Source organism: Cryptotermes secundus, unplaced genomic scaffold, assembly GCF_002891405.2.
Source record: "Cryptotermes secundus unplaced genomic scaffold, Csec_1.0 scaffold1183, whole genome shotgun sequence".
Taxonomy (NCBI): domain Eukaryota; kingdom Metazoa; phylum Arthropoda; class Insecta; order Blattodea; family Kalotermitidae; genus Cryptotermes; species Cryptotermes secundus.
This window is the reverse complement of record NW_019719381.1, coordinates 94,028-112,657: the sequence shown is the minus strand read 5'-3', so window position 1 is coordinate 112,657 and position 18,630 is coordinate 94,028. Positions and strand designations below refer to the sequence as shown.

Sequence of the window (18,630 nt, the reverse complement as noted above, 5' to 3'; positions counted from 1 at the left end):
TATCAGCTTCTCACAGTGACAGCCCACAAGAACTGAACCTCAGCAGTTCTCTGACTGACTCACTAACCACCTAACTCACCAACCAACTCTTCACTAATGCAACACCTCAGTATGGACCACTCAGAAAACACCATTCCTCTGTAGCAGTGTAACTGCCACTGTGTAAACATGCTTGTTTGCAGAGCTGTTACTCAGCAATGCCTGTTGTACATTTGCTTATTTTGCGACTGCTACCTAGCAATGAGTCTACATGCCACTGTAATAATGGTTTTCTCTTTTTTACTGATGAAACCATGGTCTGGTCTAGGTTTTCAATGGTGTTTGACTACATGACTCATTTTACTTAAAAACTATAGCCCCAGTGTTGGTAACAGCAGCTAATTATACTGAATGTTGTCCCCAACATTTCATGACTTTGCTTTCCACTATGTGACAGAAGAAAAAATAAAGTTACTGTCAGTATCAGGAATATATAGCATCAGATGACAGTATGATCAGTGACTGTGAAGCAGTTGGTGGAATGATAACTAGTAGGGGGAACCAACATATTCAGAGAAACTGTTTACATACCCTTTTCCACCAATAATGCAACTATTTATTTTCACATTTGTTTCCACTATTAACACAACATGATTCGCCCCCAAACAGCCATCCTCAGGTGTTCCATTATGCCAACCTGTTACACCGCACTGAGTATCGTCTATTCCATATGTGCATAACTGAACATACTGTAATTAAAATGTTACAATTGCACTCAACTGCTGTGCATTAAATCTTTATGTTACAATTCATCCCATTTAAATTCAATTAAAAATCGTTAAAATTTCTAATTATATAAAAACTCATATTTCCACTTCATAGGAGGCGTCATCCACTTGTCTAAGCAATATATCCTCCTTTGGTTATTTACTTTGTAGTGGCAAGCCCACTGTTATGTTTTGTCTGCAATCTGTAATGTGTAAAAACCCACATAATGATATTGTTTTTGATATTGTTATTAGTGTTATGTTTTGTGTGCAGTGTAGCAGGTTTGGCATAATGGAACTCCTGAGGATGGCCGTTTGGGGCCAAAACATGTTGTGTTAACAGCAGAAACCAATGTGGAAATAAATAGTTGCATTATTGACAGAAAATTATAAGTAAACAGTGAATATAGTAATGCAACAGGATACACTGATTGTTCTCAGTGAAAATGTGCCCTAGTGTCACTTAGCTGACAACATATCCCACGTGACCTGACCTGAAAGCAAAACCTAGGCTGCCATGGTGGAAAGTTGGTGACTAACTGCCTTTTATGGCATGACAGACACATCTATTTATTTTGGCTCTAAATGAAAGTGTTCTTCAGAGAGACAGTTTTACATAATTCAGCTGCGGCTGCAATACAAGGATCACCATTTATCTCCAGTTACAGTTGAGGTCTATAACTTGGGAAGCTTCCCCTTGTGTCTTTTAATCCAACAAGAGATTCAAAGTTACTGTTTCTAGCCCATGTACATACATGGCTTTACATACACAGCTGCTACATGGTCTGTGTAATACTTAATTCTTTATCACACAACACAATCCATTCCGTTCTGACTGACAGGTTGTAAATCGATCTGGTCCTATGTCGGCGATATATTTATTAACAGTCTTTTTTAACATTTCTAATCTTTCTATCATCTTTATAATTTATTTTTAAAAACTTTTACATTTTAATCATCTTTTATATTTCATTTTAAATACAGTAATGTAATGTAATCCTGATTTATAATTAATTAATTAATTAATTTTTTTTTCTTTTGTGGTCGTAAGTCGACGACCAAGTGTATTACTTTCTCATGAAGGTTTCATATAAAAGAAAATCACTAAAATACATTTAGACATGTCCACTTCTAAAGGACTGTAAAATCAAATATTAATAATGTACACACAGAAGCATGTCTGTGTAACCATTTTTCAATAGTAGGCCCTATGGATTTCCATTATCCACACAAGTCGAATATCATCTGAAAATTCCAGGGTACAGGGAACTTTAACATTTTAAGATGAAAGAAATGTATCATCCAGAAATCTCTGTATGTTTGTGAGTTACCATTGCACTGGTTTCACATCAGTCAAACCATCAAACAATAGTTATTACAGATTTCTTGCATTTCTCATGTTAGTTTACAGTTTACACAAACATGGTCATAACACAACCTGCACTATTTTCTTCTATTACCACTGGACAAACTTTCAGGGGCATCTCACCTCAATATTTTGCATATATGCTACAAATTAAAAAGTAAGGCTATAGGGTCATCCAACAAAATAATATCCATATCAACTCTGTTAAGGGGATCAAAACTTGTATTAACAGAGGATGGACATAAAATCACCCCAGTCACAAGCCCCTCCACTGGCCCAAGCTTGGTTCTGATAGTAAGCTACAGGTTTGTATTCAGATAATATGGTTACGATTCTTAGTCACATCAGATCCCGATGTATGTGAAATGTCTGTCATTTTCAATCAGCTAAGGCAGGTAACGCAGCCTAAGATTTCATTAAAAGCCCAGAAGTCTTCCAATTACCACGGAACATTCACTACACATCACTTGCATGAAGGCTACTTGATAGTGGAGGGACAAATCTGTGATAATGAAGGTACTCTAAATGAAGCAAGATTAATCCTTACCTGACTTTGTCAAAACTCTTATCATCATCTAGAAGAAAGGTCATAATTCCCATTCTGTACATATGTCCTGCAATACGTTCTGGATCCTCAACATGGCACAAAACCCAGCCAGTTCGTTTTATGTTCTGAAAATATCAGGTTCATCACATATGGTCACAGGTAAGAATTGCTTCATACTCTTCAGATGTTCATGATTTTAAGATTTGACTGTTTGTTACAATGAAGTCAATTTTCATTACCATCACAACTCCATTTTATTAAAGAGATAGCAGTATCAGATGAAAAGGAAATTACAACAGATATTCCTTGCTATACGAAAATTTGAAAAATGAAATTTAATTTTAATGTGTTCAACTGGTTTAGGTTGATTTCAATTAGCAGCACTTATATTAATATGGCTGACTGAGAGAAGCAGACAAAGGGAGTAGTGTGTTTTGTGGGTGGCAGAACATTAACAGGATGGGGGAACGAAGAAATTGTTCAATTCATGTGATTTCACCCTCTGCGAATTCTTTTGGAATATAATTGTTGCATAAGTTGAGGAATATCTGTAGGTTATAGTTTAGCATGAATTTATACTACAAGTAGTGTTGTATATTTACACTGATGTTCCATTATACCTAAACACACGAATATTCTACATCACATGTTGTACACATGAATGAGTGTGGGGGTAGAGGCAATTTATTACTAGGAGTGACGAAAAATTCTTAAAACCCAAAATTCCTTAAGAGTGAAAACACAGTCATCAAACTTTTAAACGACTTGAAGAAGACAGCGTTCAAGGTTTGAGAAGCTGCAACTGTGTTTTACTGATACTGGTGAATTATTCTATTTTCAAACACTAACGTTAAGCTTCTTTAGTGACATACAGTTATTATCCTGGTGCAGGTTAGGTATGCTTATGCAAACCCGGTGAATTATTTGCATCTAAGACTACTGTCTGTAGTTCGAGATATCTTATCCTTATTACCTAATTAAATTACTAGTTTTATGTCTTCGTTAAAAACGACATACTGACTACCTTTAATTTTCCTACTAGCTGAAGGAACTCTAAAAGATTCGCACAATTGCCTGCAGCCATTATTTTGAATGTAAAACCGCCTTAGTACCTTCTCTGCCGCTCTCGGTCGTTCTCTGTGCTTGGCAAAGAGTACTGTCAACAAACAGTGTGACTAGATGTACTCTTTTTCCGGGACAGGTCTACCTTATATGGGCCCTTCTCGATGTCTGGACCGGTCTGGACTCCTTCCTATTAAATTTATAAAATGTCATACTTTTTAAAATTTCATTCTCTATACCGAAAACCTTCAATAATACCTTCTTGCAGTATTTGAGTTTCTCTCTGCTTCTCACCTGGTTTCACGATAGTATATGGATCTGCTCATTCTTCGACCCTGACGACAGCGATATGTTCCTCCGAAACGTCAGTTGACTTTTAACGGACTATAGGACGTTATATCCCAGAAGACTGTGCTCTTCAAAATCTTATTTTAGAACAACTGTATGTACAAGAAAGCTTACTTCGGAGCGGCGGTGAGTGATCTAACAATTACAGTCCGCCATTTGTTTTTGAAATCGTAATCGTTGCAAGCGGCAAGACTGGAATTGAACTGTCACAAGATGGCTATAATTACGGATGCCATGAGACAACTGTCCCCACGAATTTATTTTTGCATTCATAGATGTTTTCTAGCGTTTTTTGGTAATAAGCTAAGTAGCTGCACTTCCTAGCGGAAAAGGGAATCCAATTGCTGTGTTCGTTCACATGCATTGAAAGTTTTATTATGCAATTGTAAGTGCGGTTTTGTAGTTTTCGACACATTTGTGTCTGTATGTTCCTAATGTACAAGGATAATCACAGATTTCCTTGATGCTTCACTGATAACATGCCAAAGAGTGAGCGCCAATTTGACGGTGAATTTCAATCAAAATGTCCTTGCTTCAAAGCTGGGAGAACCGAAGATGAAATAGATGTATAATATGCCAAACGGCTTTTATGTCTGTAGCAGTGAAAGATTTGTAAAGACATATCAAGATTGCCAAGCACAAGAAACAAATTGTCAGTTGTCAACTTACCCCAAAGGCCACAAAATTCAATAACAGAAGAATGGGTAATCTTGACTGAAGGAGCATTGTAATGTCATACTATAAAACATCACTTATCGTATAGACCTACAGACTGCAATTCCAAATTAAACCAAGTTAGCGTGTGTAAGAACAAAAACCGAAGCCATCATAAATAACGTGCTTGCTCCAAATTCAGTAGCTATGGCAGTTCAGGATTTAAATGAAATAATTGGTTTAGGTGTTTCTATAGATGGCCGCAATCATGGTTCACTAGAACTATTTCCTGTTGTGATCCATTATTCATATGTTAATGGTATTAAATCAAAACTGACAGATGTGAATGGCACATTAAAAGAAAAATCTGAAACGATATCAAAACCTGAAAGACCATGGGCCTTCTTACGAAGTGTGTTGCATTCTCTGGCGAAAACATGAATATTTATGATTCTTTTGGAGGACTCAATCGCTCTGGAAATAAACACGCCTTCCACGTCTTGATATATAAATTATATAATTAGTTGGTGCTAGATATCCAATACATATACTTCACAACTATATACAGCCTGGAGTACAAAGCCTGTGGATGTAGAACACATCATAATAAAGATTTAGAATCGTTTCTCTATACACAGAGTAAGGGCAGACTAAAAAATGACTGCAGAAAGCTGTTCATTTTATGAAAGAAACTTGCTTTGTTTAAAAAGTGGTGTGTTTTCTGAAGCGGGCAGTTTCTTGTAATTAATTTCACTGTTTTTGAATAATTAACTTTCATTTAGTGACATTCGGTGATTACATGAGACTGAGATGTGCTGTTGGATGTAAAATGTTTTCAGCAGCTCTGCAACCAAAAGATCTTGGTGCAAAGTATTCAGAACAATGAAGATTTCAAAAGTGTGGCAGATCCTGACAGATGGGTTAAATGCTTTCAGAAGATGGTATCTGGGCCACTGCCATAACAACGAAATAGATTATTATGATTTTAATAAAATTGATTATATATATATATATATCAGTCAATTCTATTTGTCTTGTTACACTACATGTTTCAGTCCATGGACCATCATCAGGCATAAATAACACATATCGTTACTTAATTTTTTTAATTTCATTGGAGCTTCGTTTCATTCATTTCACAAAATTTAATTTCATCAGTTGAATTTCTGGGACGTAACTCCCAGCACTCCAACCAGCCACATCCCAAACACATCACAGCAGCATCCTCATAGTTCAGGATGACTCTGAAATGTGTGGACAGACTCTGGTGGTGAACTCCACATACCAAAACAAGTTCATATTAACATGGGCCCACAGATGTTTTCTTTCCAAGTTACAGGCCAGCAAATTTAGCAAACATTCAACTGATATTCTGTTTCCATGACTCTTGCAGGGCAGCAAAAGCCTGCGCCAACACCCTTAACCTACAGTTGACATACAAACATGTTCCTAATGCCACTATCATCATTAGTTACAGTTAAGTTACAGCACAGGAGCAGTGCTGGTACTGTGCATTGATTGTATGCAGTGGAAAACTGTACAAGAGCTGCTACAGCATGCTGTAACATGTAGTGCGAAATTCTAACTTTCCTGTGCTGTGTTATTGTGATTACTGCAGTGTGAATGGGTATCCATTTACTGAACAGAGGAATAAGCATCTAATGTATTATGTTTTCGGACATTATCCACATCCTATCTTTATCCAAAAACACCATCCTGTCTATTTTTCAAAACACAAGTTTTGGAGACTGGATTCTGTCCCCATCTTCAGGTAAAACCTACTAAGTCAGGCCCAATCGACAGAGCTAGTCCCTATCTCTGAACCACTTTTAGAACTTATCTAATGTATTGCCGTGCAAATGACAATGGATGGAGGGTTGGGGGCTGCTACCAGGAAATGTTCCCACACCAATCACCCAAACCATAAAACATTTGCAGCCATTGATCATCGACTTGGACAGACTGGACCAGTTACACTTTTGTCAACTGAGAAGATGAGAGCTCTATATAGACACCTGACATTGAGGGACATGTCCTGGACAGTGCCGAAGAGAATCCAAGTGTCAGCATAAGAAAAACAGTGACAGAGTTACATGTTGTGCAAATGACCATCTGGAGAGCAATGCATGAGCAGTTGTGTCTGTGCTTAACTAATTAAGCACAATGGCATGAAAATATATGAGGGCTTTGAAGTATAGATCCAAGTTTTCTTGACCTCGGCACTGGTTGGAGGTGAGTGGTCAGCTTCACATTTCAGCTGCTTGACCCCAAGGAAGGAGCACCTAGCTCCCATTTGATAGGAGGCTGTGTGGGCTCCAGAGCCAATCCAGATGACGTGGAGAAAATTCTAGCACCTACTAGGACTCACACTTCAACCTTCTTGGTCTTTCAGCCCGTAGCTAGCTGCTATAGTGACTGAGCTATCCAGGCTTCCTGAGTTACTGTACCTACACCGTTTACAGCAAGTCCAGAGTAAAGACTCTTAACGCAGCAATAACATGCAACTCATACAACCAATGGGCATGCAAAAAACATATAGACCGCAATGACAAACTACTACCAAAACTTCTAAAACTGAACAGTAACCAGAAAAATATTATATAACACAACACATTATTTACACATTACAGACAATACCCACGCCGCTACAAGGGATGCAGCGCAACAGGACCCAACATCAGCAGATACTTCTGACACCAGTTGTCACGTGTTGGGTATGCCACAGGATAAATAACTTCATGTGGCTCTCGGATTTAGCGAATATTTATTGGTCACTCACTCTTACACACCATACAATTATTGTCACTTGCAGTATCACCTGACTTCTGGCCCATTACTCTAATATGACGTCTCAACTATCCTTGGCCGTGGTTGGATCTCAACTGTCTCTTGCGGCAGCTTTCTGAAGACTGTCTTCTTCTATATCGTATAGCATCTAGATTCCAACTAGCTTGGCGAATGCCTTCAACACTTTTTATAACCTGGGCCACTGCTATATAATGAACCCTCGTTATAACCATGAACGCTCATCTCCGGGGAGATTCGGTGTTCTCTATGCAACGGTTCACTGTTGGGATTACAGTACCGCTATTGTTACTTCCTACGCAATGATTTGTTCTAGCGTTTCCATGGAAGTAACTCTTCTGGATTCCAAACATGTGACAATATTTCAATGAATGGCTGGTGACTACAATGAAAAAAATATTTAAGTTCTGATTCTATGTTTTAATTATATTTTAATTAATAATAAACATTGCGTTCACACACAAAATGTAATCTTTACATTGGAACAATTCTGGCATGATAGACTTGCACCTGATGATGGTCGTATACAGCCGAAACATGTAGTAGTAGGACAAGATAAGTTGCATCCGAGACAGAAATACACGTATATAAGTTCATACATTAAAGCAGCAGGATGCCTAAATATAATATTATGTAGACCACAGACCAGTGTAAGACCAGTCCAAAGCTATAAAGAAAAGCCCCTTAATGCCGCCGTCTGGGTGGATCTTCCACAACTATTGAATTACACAAAATGTCATATCCAGTCCGATTGTGCCTGAGGATGAAGAGTACAAAAAAAATTGGGAGTAAGACTGCAAGAACCAAATTCTTAACAAAAGCACGGGAAAATGCCCAGCCCACGCCAAGATCAGTTCCAGGATATACTGCAACAACATCCAAAGGTCTTCCTGGAATCTGGGTCACCTTTGTGCAGAGAACAACACGAATTCCCATCATTGTCTTTCCTGGAGTTGCTCCTCCATATCCACCCATGCCACGATGCAGCCAGAATGTCTGTAGACAAAGTCAGAGAGAAGTACTTACAGCAGAGGAGAGGACATGTCTTTCAGCATACAACGAAAGTGGAAATGCATATCACAGTGGCCTTTACACTTTTTCCATATACAAATCTACTGATGCAAAATGTATCACACTACACAAAAACACTGCATACTTACAAATAATTATCCTGGTATTTCATCAAACCATTATCATCATCATCATCCATCCTCCAGTTAGGCCTACTGTGAATGTGCCACATATCCTGAGTACCACCTTTGTGGCCTTCTCGTGTGAACAGTAACCTGTTACATCTGTTTATGAACGCAGCTCTTAGGGCACGTATCCCTTGTTCCTGCCCCCACATTACTCTCATCCCTAGGCGAGGGCTGGCTCTGAGTTCAAGTATGACTGCCTACATAGTGTGCTATGAAGGATGATCTTTCCAAATTAGTGTTCAGTTTATATTTCTAAGATAGTTTTGGACTTAATTACTTCCTTCCACCACTGGGCAGGTGGCCCACATTGCATATATTCCAAGTGAGTTGTCCTTTTGAATGGGTTGTAAGCCCCTGATTTTAGTCACATGATAATCAAGATGGTATCTCTGGTTATATTTGGAGTTGTATTTGTTATTTGTAGTTTGATTGTGTTTTTAAAAGATAAGGTCCATGGTTCCATTTTGAAAATGCTAAGGTAGCATAGTTGGTTGAGGCACTATGCTACAAGCCAGAAGGTTGTGGGTTTCGTTCCCGATGAGGTCACTGGATTTTTCAATTGACCTAATCCTTCCAGCTGCATTAGGGCCCTGGATCCGACTCAGCCTCTAACAGAAATGAGTACCAGGAATCTACCTGGGGCGTACTGGTGAGTAAGGCTGATAACCTCACCACCATCTGTGAGCCAACTGTCTAGAGAAAATGTGGGAGCCTTGATGTCTCACAACCCTATGGGCCTCCACAGCCTGTTACAGGGATAGCTTTACTTTCTTTCTTTTTTAAATAAATATCTTAAACTCTCTGTGGTAAGACTTCAAGTTTTATTTTTATGAATAGACTTCTATGATTGGCAGCACTCATGTGGTGGACACAGCAGTAAAGTTTTGATGCTCCACACAAGAAGCTAATTACACGATGAAAGAAAATTAAAAAATATGTATATCAATGAAAACTGAAATAAAAAATAAAACAAAATTAATATGCAAGTGCTACACTTAACCTGACCATGTAATTAAAGATATTTCATACAAGAAACAGTCCTTCACAAAGAAACACATCTGAACAACATGAAGCTGAAAATGATATATGGGAAATCTCACTGTAACCAACCAAAACATTCAGTCACTCACTGTGAAACAAAACCATTCTCACCACCCAGCATACCCATATAACCAATACCGACATGGGACCCCATTAACCAAAGAAATCGTTCTGCAATATGACATATACAGTGTGGTCATCTGAGAGTCATCCGTAAACTGTTTGGACACTCAGTCATGAAAGACAGCTGCTGCTGCTGCTTCTGCTGGTGTTCACTCAGGCCAGCTGGTAGCAGACTCAACAAACAAAGCAAATGTAGTAATGAAAGTCAACTATCATCCTAGCTTTGGTGATGATAAAAATTAGATCCAGTGACTTGTAATATTCCCAACAGAATCTCATCTGACAAATTTCCATTTTTATGTGTCTACCAACATTCCTCTTCCTTTGTAAACCATAATCAGAACTCTCTTTCAGATATGATTTTCTTCTATTCTACCAACATTCTAACACTATATATTGCTGTAGTCTGAAATTCTATCTAATTCCCTTCTAATATCTTCACTCCTCTTCTGATGTTCATTATCCATCTACCTCAAGGCACTGACTGTCATGGGCCAATTAGATTTGCTTGTGTACTCGCATTAAAACTGCCAGATTCAAAGAGATCGGCTGAATGTTAATCACTTAGCACATTTCTGTCAACAGATGGCATCAAGTGTGATGTACCAATACTTAGAGCAAAGAACAGGCTTGCTTGCCATCTGTATCTGTGGTTATTTAAGGTAATATTTGAAGGTACTGTGGGCCATTTTCTGGAACTGCGTTATCCCAAAATGACCTTGGCAAATCTAGTAAGTAACTCAATGGTTGGGCTTGGCAGTCAAATGGTTAAGAGTAGCACTACTGTGAGAAATGTTACGAGCAAGCCGCCTACCTTCATTACAACCATATTATAACATACTGTTCATCATTATCACCAGCAGCATGGCTTAGATTCTGTCAGTCAATACAAGAATACAGAACATAAGATATAGTGTCAAGCAAACATTAAAATACAGAGATATTGGGTTTCCGGACTTTATCCATCGTCCTGGTTTTTAAGGTAACTAAGAAAAACACTACGTTTCGGAAACTGGACCCAAGAGAATAGGTGTTTTCCCTCACCTGAGGACAGAAACAGATCCAGTTTCTGAAACGTCATGTTTTTCTTAGTTATATTAAAAACCGGGATGATGGATAAAGTCTGAAAACCCAATATCTCTGTGTGTTATACACCATCGTCAGAATCCTATAGAAACATTAAAATATACACCAGAAACATGATCCTGTAACATATGTACAAGACTGGATAAAATCAAGAACAAAAGTATAAGGAATGAATGACAGAATAAGAAAATACAGACAAGACTGTCTTGAACATGCGGAAGGATGGAAGGATAAGCGCCAAAGTAGGATCTTTAGTATAGGCTCCAAAGGAAGAAGAGATCCTTGTAGACCATGCAGAAGGTAAAATTCACAGAAGCTGGAACAGGCTGTCAGCCTAATCCTTGAACTCGAGGAGAAGGAGAAGAAATGGGAGTTAGGAGGAGGTGGCTGCTACAGCTCGGTGGGGTACATACCTCAAATATGCATACAACTATTCTGTGTATGAACTCCATTAACAAAATCTCCGATGTCATCTCCAGTGCCATCTTGTAGTCAAGCTTAAAATTTCGTTGCAGCACAAATGGAACATATTTGTCCAAATTACTGAAAAGAAAAATCAATATTTTCTGTCCAGATTGGGGATGAAATGTTGCTGATTCATAACATTTTGACTGTTCATCAGATAACAGAACAAATTATATGAAGCATGATTACTGAGATGGGCTTGAAGAAAGACAAAACAAATACATTTTTTTCAAAAACAAATCTCTCGTGTTTGCCTGGAAAGGGGTGCATCAGTATGGTAACACTCACACGAAATGAAAGGAGTCCGCAACCACAAATGTAACAGTCAACTTCAGCAACAACAATATTAAGAAATCCAGGAATTCTGCAGCAAACCTCTTCCAAAGGGGAGGTATTCTATACTCGATACCTAAATGAAGAAAATTAAAACACATTTAATTATCAATGCCATACATAATCTGGCATATCATCACTTAATATAACAGAAATTTTACATTCAACACTAACCATTCTCTGGAACTGTATTTTGCTGATGTTGTGTTGGTCTGATTGCTGCAACTTGTGGCCTTCGATTATGAAGCACATCATTGTTTTGTAAAGATGGTATGTGCAGAAATGCGCTTGTCCCATTTTGACTTCCTCCAAAATGCTGTGCATTCAGTGCACCAGAATAGCCAAACTGATTTGTCATTAAAGCATATGGAAGTGTTGCTGTGATGCTCTGCCACATATAGACATTATGTAACCAATTCCTGAGTGCAACAAAATACTCTTCAGCATTTGCATATGTTTGAGATTTGTCTTTGCCTTTGTCATTTGGCCCAGAGGGGACTGGATCTGATTCATCTGCCATTATCTGTACTGGCTATCCTTACCCAGTCTTCTACAACAAAATTAATACATGTCCTATTTCTACAGACTCTCTTTTTCCTTCGCCCTGTAACAATTTATAAATATAACCACCTTCTGCAGAAGCAGATGTACCACTTTGGCAGGCTTATATATTCCAAATATTAAACATTCAAATTTCGTAATTTACCAGCATCAAAAGTGCAATAGAAAAATATAGTTCCTAATCCATTATTTCGTTTTTAAAAAAATGTAGTCTGCTAGAAATTAGAATTCGTCAGGTCTTTTATATTTCACTAAAAGTCGGACTTTTGCTTTTTAATTCTACGGCTCCAGAAAATAGGCAAAATTGTGAACGGAACTTTGAAGCATATAGCGGCGGTTAACGAAGCTATCGTTCGCAAATGAGTTAGTGGTTTGGTTGAGATTTTCACTGAATGAAAACTACACTACCGGGAACTAATGAAACAGATTTTCTACATTAGTGTTGACACAACACTCATTAAAAACAACCACCACCTACACCATCAATAAAACGACAACTTATAGATGCAAAATTGATGTCGACAGATATACCTGAGTTGTACCAACATCTACCTGCAGGGAAATAATTACCACCATCCGAAATGCGGTACAAATCTAAAAATCGGGTAAGGAACAGGGACCGCGGGATGACAAATTTTATCCACAGAGAGCTTGAAATATGAGTAAGGTGAGAAACTGCGTTATGCTGTAATTCAACTTGGAATTTCGGGTAGCAAAATCAGAAGGAATGGAAGTTAAACTAAGCGCAATAAAGGAAATGATAGGGAAAAACAAGGGAAGAGACAATGAAGGGAGGGAGAGCCTGTAAAGGGGCTAGAGCAACCCTGTCCAACGCGGCGCCCGTGTTATATTTTTATGGCGCCCTACGTAACCACATATAATTGAGCCGATTTTTAATAGTAATTCAAATTGTAAGACAAGAGACATTTTTGAACGTCTGAGTACTGTTAAATATTTTCTCAAAATTTTATTATTATTACTATTATTATTATTAGTAGTGGTAGTAGTAGTAGTAGTAGTAGTAGTAGTAGTAGTAGTAGAAGAAGTATTAGTTGTAGTAGCGTGTGGTGACGCCCTCACCTCCATAGGCATCAGTGAATTGTGCCCGAGTACATAAGAACGTTGGACAGCACTGGGCTAGAGGCTCCAACTTGCTATTTCATATGGCAGAAAACCGGAAGATATACTTACAGCTTAGATTTAAACCACTGAAGGCTACTTCTGTTGATCTCTCAAAAGTAGTTTTTCAAACGTGTGCCTGCAACAAATTTTCGTCAGTCCAAAAAATGTTGACTGTACTTGCGTATTAACAAATGACCCATGGAGTCTATGGTCAACTTATGTGATTTCAGTTACAAGTTTTCTTGAAATTGTTCAATAAACTGTGTAAGAGGTCCATAAGTTCTCCATAAAATTCTCGGGTCACCTAATATGTAAATAACCTTTGGCTAGAAAAGGCCATATCTTTCTTCAAAATCCTAACGAGGTGATTCTATGGCCTACAGTGTGCTTCCACACTGGAGGTGATTCTGTGGCCTACAGTGTATAATATAGATACCATAAAGAAAAGCACACAAACTTTAAAGTATATGTTACTGTCTTGTCACCAAAATGCAGGGCAAAATCATGACATAAAGATAGGTAACAGATGTTCTGAAAATGTGGCACAGTTCAGACATTTGGAAACGATGATAAATCAAAACCTAATTCAGGAGGAAATTAAGAGAATAATGAACTTGGGTAATGCTTGCTACCATTCAGCCCAGAACCTTTCGTCTTCTTGTCTGCTGTCCAAAAACATAAAAATTAGAATATACAAAATTATAATTTTGCCTGTGGTTCTTTATGGGTGTGAAACTTGGTCTCTGACGTTAAGGGGGGAACATAGACTGAGGGAGTTTGAGAACAGGGTGCTGAGAAGAATATTTGGATCGAAGAGGGATGAAGAGATAGGAGGTTGGAGAAAACTGCATAGTGAGGAGCTTCATAACTTACATGCTTCTCCAAGTACGTGTATTTAGAATGATCAAGTCAAGGAGAATGAGATGGGGGGCATGTAGCACGAATGGAGAAGGTGAATGCATTTGGATATTGGTGGGAAAGCCAGATGGAAAGAGACCACTGGGAAGATCAAGGCATAGGTGGGTGGACAATATTAAAATGAATCTTAGAGAGATAGGATGGAATAGTATGGATTGGATTGATCTGACTGAGAATAGGGACCCGTAGAGGGCTGTTGTGAACATGGTAATGATCCTTCAGGTTCCCTAAAATGTAGGGAGGATCTTGAGTAGCGGCACAATTGGAGGCTTCTCAAGGACTCAGCTCCACAAGTGAGTGAATGAGTATCCAAATGTAGGACACCAACAGCTGATGAGCAGTCCAGCCTTGAGCTGCATTGTTAGAAACCGCTACCTACCAATGACTGGTGGACAGTGTGCTGGAGTTGTAATGATCTGTAGAGTGCATAAATGAGTGAGACTGATGTAGTTATTTGTAGTTATGAGTGCATAGTAAATCCCATTATCAATCCAAACCACATGTCTAGTCAGAAACACAAAACAATATTTTACTGGTCCACAGTGTAGTTTTTGTTGAAGAACACTGCCCTAATTCAGGTTGGAATTAAAAAAAAAAAAGATAATTTTTGGCACTAACATTGTACCCATACTTCCCTCACTTGAAATCGGTTAACTGTGGCTATGACAGGTCCACCCATTGTTCTCTCAAGAATGAGAGGCGCACCTGTGGTGTGGTTCCATCCCTTGACCATCTAATTGTCATTCGATACAATCCTCCTTAGGCTTGTAGCAACAGTAGTGGTGATGAAGACAGGATCATACACTGCACTTGAGCCTGATATCCTCTCCACTGTGCCACCTTTGTCATTAACATCATCAGTTTACTTAGGTATTATCTTCCTTTGTGCTGGGGAGGTATTTTGGGGAATCAGTCTGTGATTTGATGCTGAGCAAAACCTGTCAGGAGGGGTCATAAATTACTTGCCTTTGTACCTTTAAACCTGAAAAGATGGTTCAAGATAAACATCTCCTCACCAGACCAAGTGCGCAACAGGCTCCCAGCATGACGCTCGGCTGCCTCTTTTTTCTGTTAATGACCATTCAGGAGCTGGTAACTGGGAGCTACCTAAATGTTCTGAAAGAAATCTCGGCTGGGGGAAGAGGGAGGTTAGTTACAGTTGGAGCCAGGAAAAATTTAGGTGAGTCAGTTATAGAGGAGCGACAAGTTAGTTACAGGGAGAGGTTTACAGCGAATAGTGAGTGGGCAGTGAGATTTGAGTTCTTTAGTGGGAGTTAAAAGTAATGCTAACTACAGGAGTATCATCAGTGAGGCACAGGCTTAAAGGAGGATTAGTACAATGTACCAACATTCAATGTACTCATCATTTAACTAATGCTAGTTACGTTCTGGTGATCCTGTGATTCGTAACTCCCAAAGTGCATTCCCATCCGGTCACCCCGGCACCTGTATCCCTGGGAATAAGATCTCACATCTAATCATAGTCGTGGTATAAATCTTATCAATGCTGCTGGTCCTGCAGAGGCTGGTATCTTTGGGATGGCAGTTGGCCGCAACATATTTCTCATTTCTTCAATTTTGATTTTTTAAACATCCAAGAGGGATGGAAGATGCCTGATTTGCTGCTCACCTGCCAGCCCCCATGAAAGGGACCTGGGCATATTTGTCATAACTGAATGTGCATGCTGTGTTTTCTAGATCACCATTCCATTACCACAGAGTAAACATCTTTATACTTAACCCAATTTTGTTCTACTTGCAAATCCTTTAATGTAGCTTTTTTTATTTTCAACGTTTGTTAGTGGCGAGTCTGAGAATGATAGGAATTAATGCCTCAGTGTGTCTTTTTTTGTGCAGGTGATAGTTATTCCCTTCCTTTATGGAACTCCGATGTGCTCCGTGTTCACAGAATTCCACCCTTGGTCACTGCCCTGAGTCAGTGGAATTCATTCCACAACCTCACATCATATTTATCTGTCAGTTATATTATTATTCGTTACTTCCAGTTGTCTGGAGCCAGAACAGTGCAGTCAGTAGAGCAACTGGCTAAGGGTTGGACAGCTCAGGGGTCTGAATTCAAGTCCCAGTAAAGGCAAGATTTTCTGCTCTCCATAGCATCAAGACCGGTTCTGGGGCCCTCCCAGCCTCCTTCCCCAGGGGTAAAGCAATCAGGGCATGAAGCTGATCAATCACCTCCAAATTGTGCCAATGTCAAGAATATGTGGCACTATACATCCACTCCCTCATATGTCTTCAAGGTGTACTGCTTAATTAGTTAAGCACAGGGACAACTTTTCCTTGTGGTGTGCACGTGCATGCACACAGACAGACAGGACCTATCCCCCCTAATGTTGCCTACAGAACATAGCATACATACATACATACACATACACATACCCTGGTTCAGGGTAAATCAGGTAGACTTCAGTGCAGATTGGCATGTACAAATCATATGTGCTAATGGTGCAAACTACAGGTAAGCAGGATTAGAAAATTTAGCCTGCTCAGTGAAAGAATTGGAGGATGAACCTCCAGGCTTAATCACAGCAATCACAAGAGCTGACCAGTTTTCTCTGTCCTCAGCCAAATGAATCCAGTCCACATCCTCCCACAATATTTCTTTAAGATCCACTTTAATATTACCCTCCCACCTATGCCTATATCTTCCAAGTAGTCTCTCCCTTTCAGGTTTTACAGTCAAAATATTGCATACAGTTTTCTGTCTCCCAGGCATACTACGTGTCCAGTCAATCTGATCCTCCATAATCTCAGGAACCTAATAATGGGTGCAGATAGAACTCATATAAAGCATCTCATTATATAGTCCTGTTCTTCAGTATGATGTATGCCTAGCAAAATGATAGGAAAAAAAACGTTTGTAATGTTGTTTCCTGTAATTAGCTTGAAGAAGTAGGTGTATTGTCTGCTATAATGAATTCTAAGAATAATGTGGTATATAAGATACCTAAGAATTGATTAATTTCAAAAATATGTTTTCTCAAAATAACAGTATGTATGTGTAATGTAAAGATGGAGAGGGAATAATGTCTTTGGACTCCATGGTTAATCCCTTTCTCTTAACAAAATTAAAAATTCACACATTCATTAATTATTATTTAATGATTGAAGTTTATATACACATACTATGTCTAATGTCAAATTAAAAGAGTAATTAAATTCAAACATATTTTTGCATGATATATATATTTCAGTCAATAAAATTATATAAAAACAATAAACCTAAGTTACACACTGATGCGATTACCAAAACTGTTTGTCAAAATATTCTGCCAAACAGTACTTTCAGCACTTCATAGGATGAAAGGAACTAGTTGAAGTAGTTCTTAGTAATGACTGAAAACACTGTATCACTCTTCAGTTTATTTACACAGAATACCCTCAATGATTGCAGCATGCAGTAGCATAGTTGGTTGAGGCACTGTGCTACAAGCTGGAAAGTTGCGGGTTCAATTCCCCATAAGGTCACTGGATTTTCAACTGACCTGATCCTTCCAGCTGCGCTATATCCCTGGGATCAACTTATCCCCTAGAGGAAATGAGTACCAAGAATCTTTCTGGAGGTAAAGGGCTGACCTCACTACTATCTGTGACCTGATCATCTAGAAAATGTGGGATCCTCAATGTCTCACAACCCTATGGGCCTCCATGGCCTGTTACAGGGATAGCTTTACCTTTTACCTTGAATGATTAACGTAGATTTGAATTTTAATGTCTCCTGGCTTATTCCTGAAAATCATACCCATGGCTATCCTGCTTATAGTAGTTCTGCAGATATATTCTATGTTTATTACAAAACACTAACCATCTGGAACACAAAAGATTTCACTACTTCACCCTTAAATTCTCACAGCCTAGGTCAGTATACATATGCCTACCGTGAATCTGACAAAATATAAAAAGGAACCCTATATAACAGGTATAAAAGTATTTAATTGTCTCCCTCAGTCAATAAAAATGTTAATGAGGAGAAAAGTTTTAAATCAGCACTAAAGAGGTTTTTGTATTATCATTCCTTTTATTCTATGAACAAATANAGGGAAAGAAGGAGATAAATGAGTGTATGCACTGCAAGACGGATTAAATAAATCATAGAAATATTATCAACATGCAAATAAATGAATGAATGAATGAAAAAGATATATGTAATTAACACATTTTATGTTTGTATTCGTTAATTGAACTTTTAGTATATTTTAATATTAAAATCTTGTGAAATGTATGTTATGGTTGTGT

The 18,630-nt window shown here is 38.4% G+C and overlaps 2 protein-coding genes and 1 long non-coding RNA gene across 7 annotated transcripts in view; 1 reads left to right on the top strand and 2 right to left on the bottom strand.

The window, feature by feature from the left end:
- Positions 1-5,772, bottom strand: part of LOC111866272 (HD domain-containing protein 2) — a 60,574-nt gene extending 54,802 nt beyond the window's left edge. For 3 of the 5 annotated variants that reach the window (XR_002843115.2, XM_023855062.2, XM_023855102.2), the window contains exons 1-2: positions 3,684-3,771; positions 2,660-2,784 (exon numbers count right to left, since the gene is read on the bottom strand). Coding sequence is in view for 4 of the 5 variants with exons in the window: in XM_023855062.2 (XP_023710830.1) it covers positions 2,660-2,784; positions 3,684-3,743 (185 nt within the window). In the remaining variant the exon portion in view is untranslated. The other 2 variants (XM_023855093.2, XM_023855072.2) reach the window with 2 other exon arrangements.
- A 461-nt stretch (positions 5,773-6,233) lies between these two features.
- LOC111866259 (protein FAM8A1) lies at positions 6,234-12,615 on the bottom strand (the record flags this gene model as incomplete). Its single annotated transcript, XM_023855040.2, is given in 4 exon segments — positions 6,234-8,524; positions 11,391-11,520; positions 11,731-11,851; positions 11,950-12,615. Coding segments are annotated over 4 exon segments (909 nt in total). The 3' UTR covers positions 6,234-8,212.
- Positions 12,616-12,875: 260 nt separating this feature from the next.
- LOC117282466 lies at positions 12,876-18,339 on the top strand. Its single transcript, XR_004513203.1, has 2 exons — positions 12,876-13,247; positions 16,383-18,339. It is a non-coding gene; the product is annotated as an uncharacterized LOC117282466 (long non-coding RNA).
- Positions 18,340-18,630: the final 291 nt, after the last annotated feature.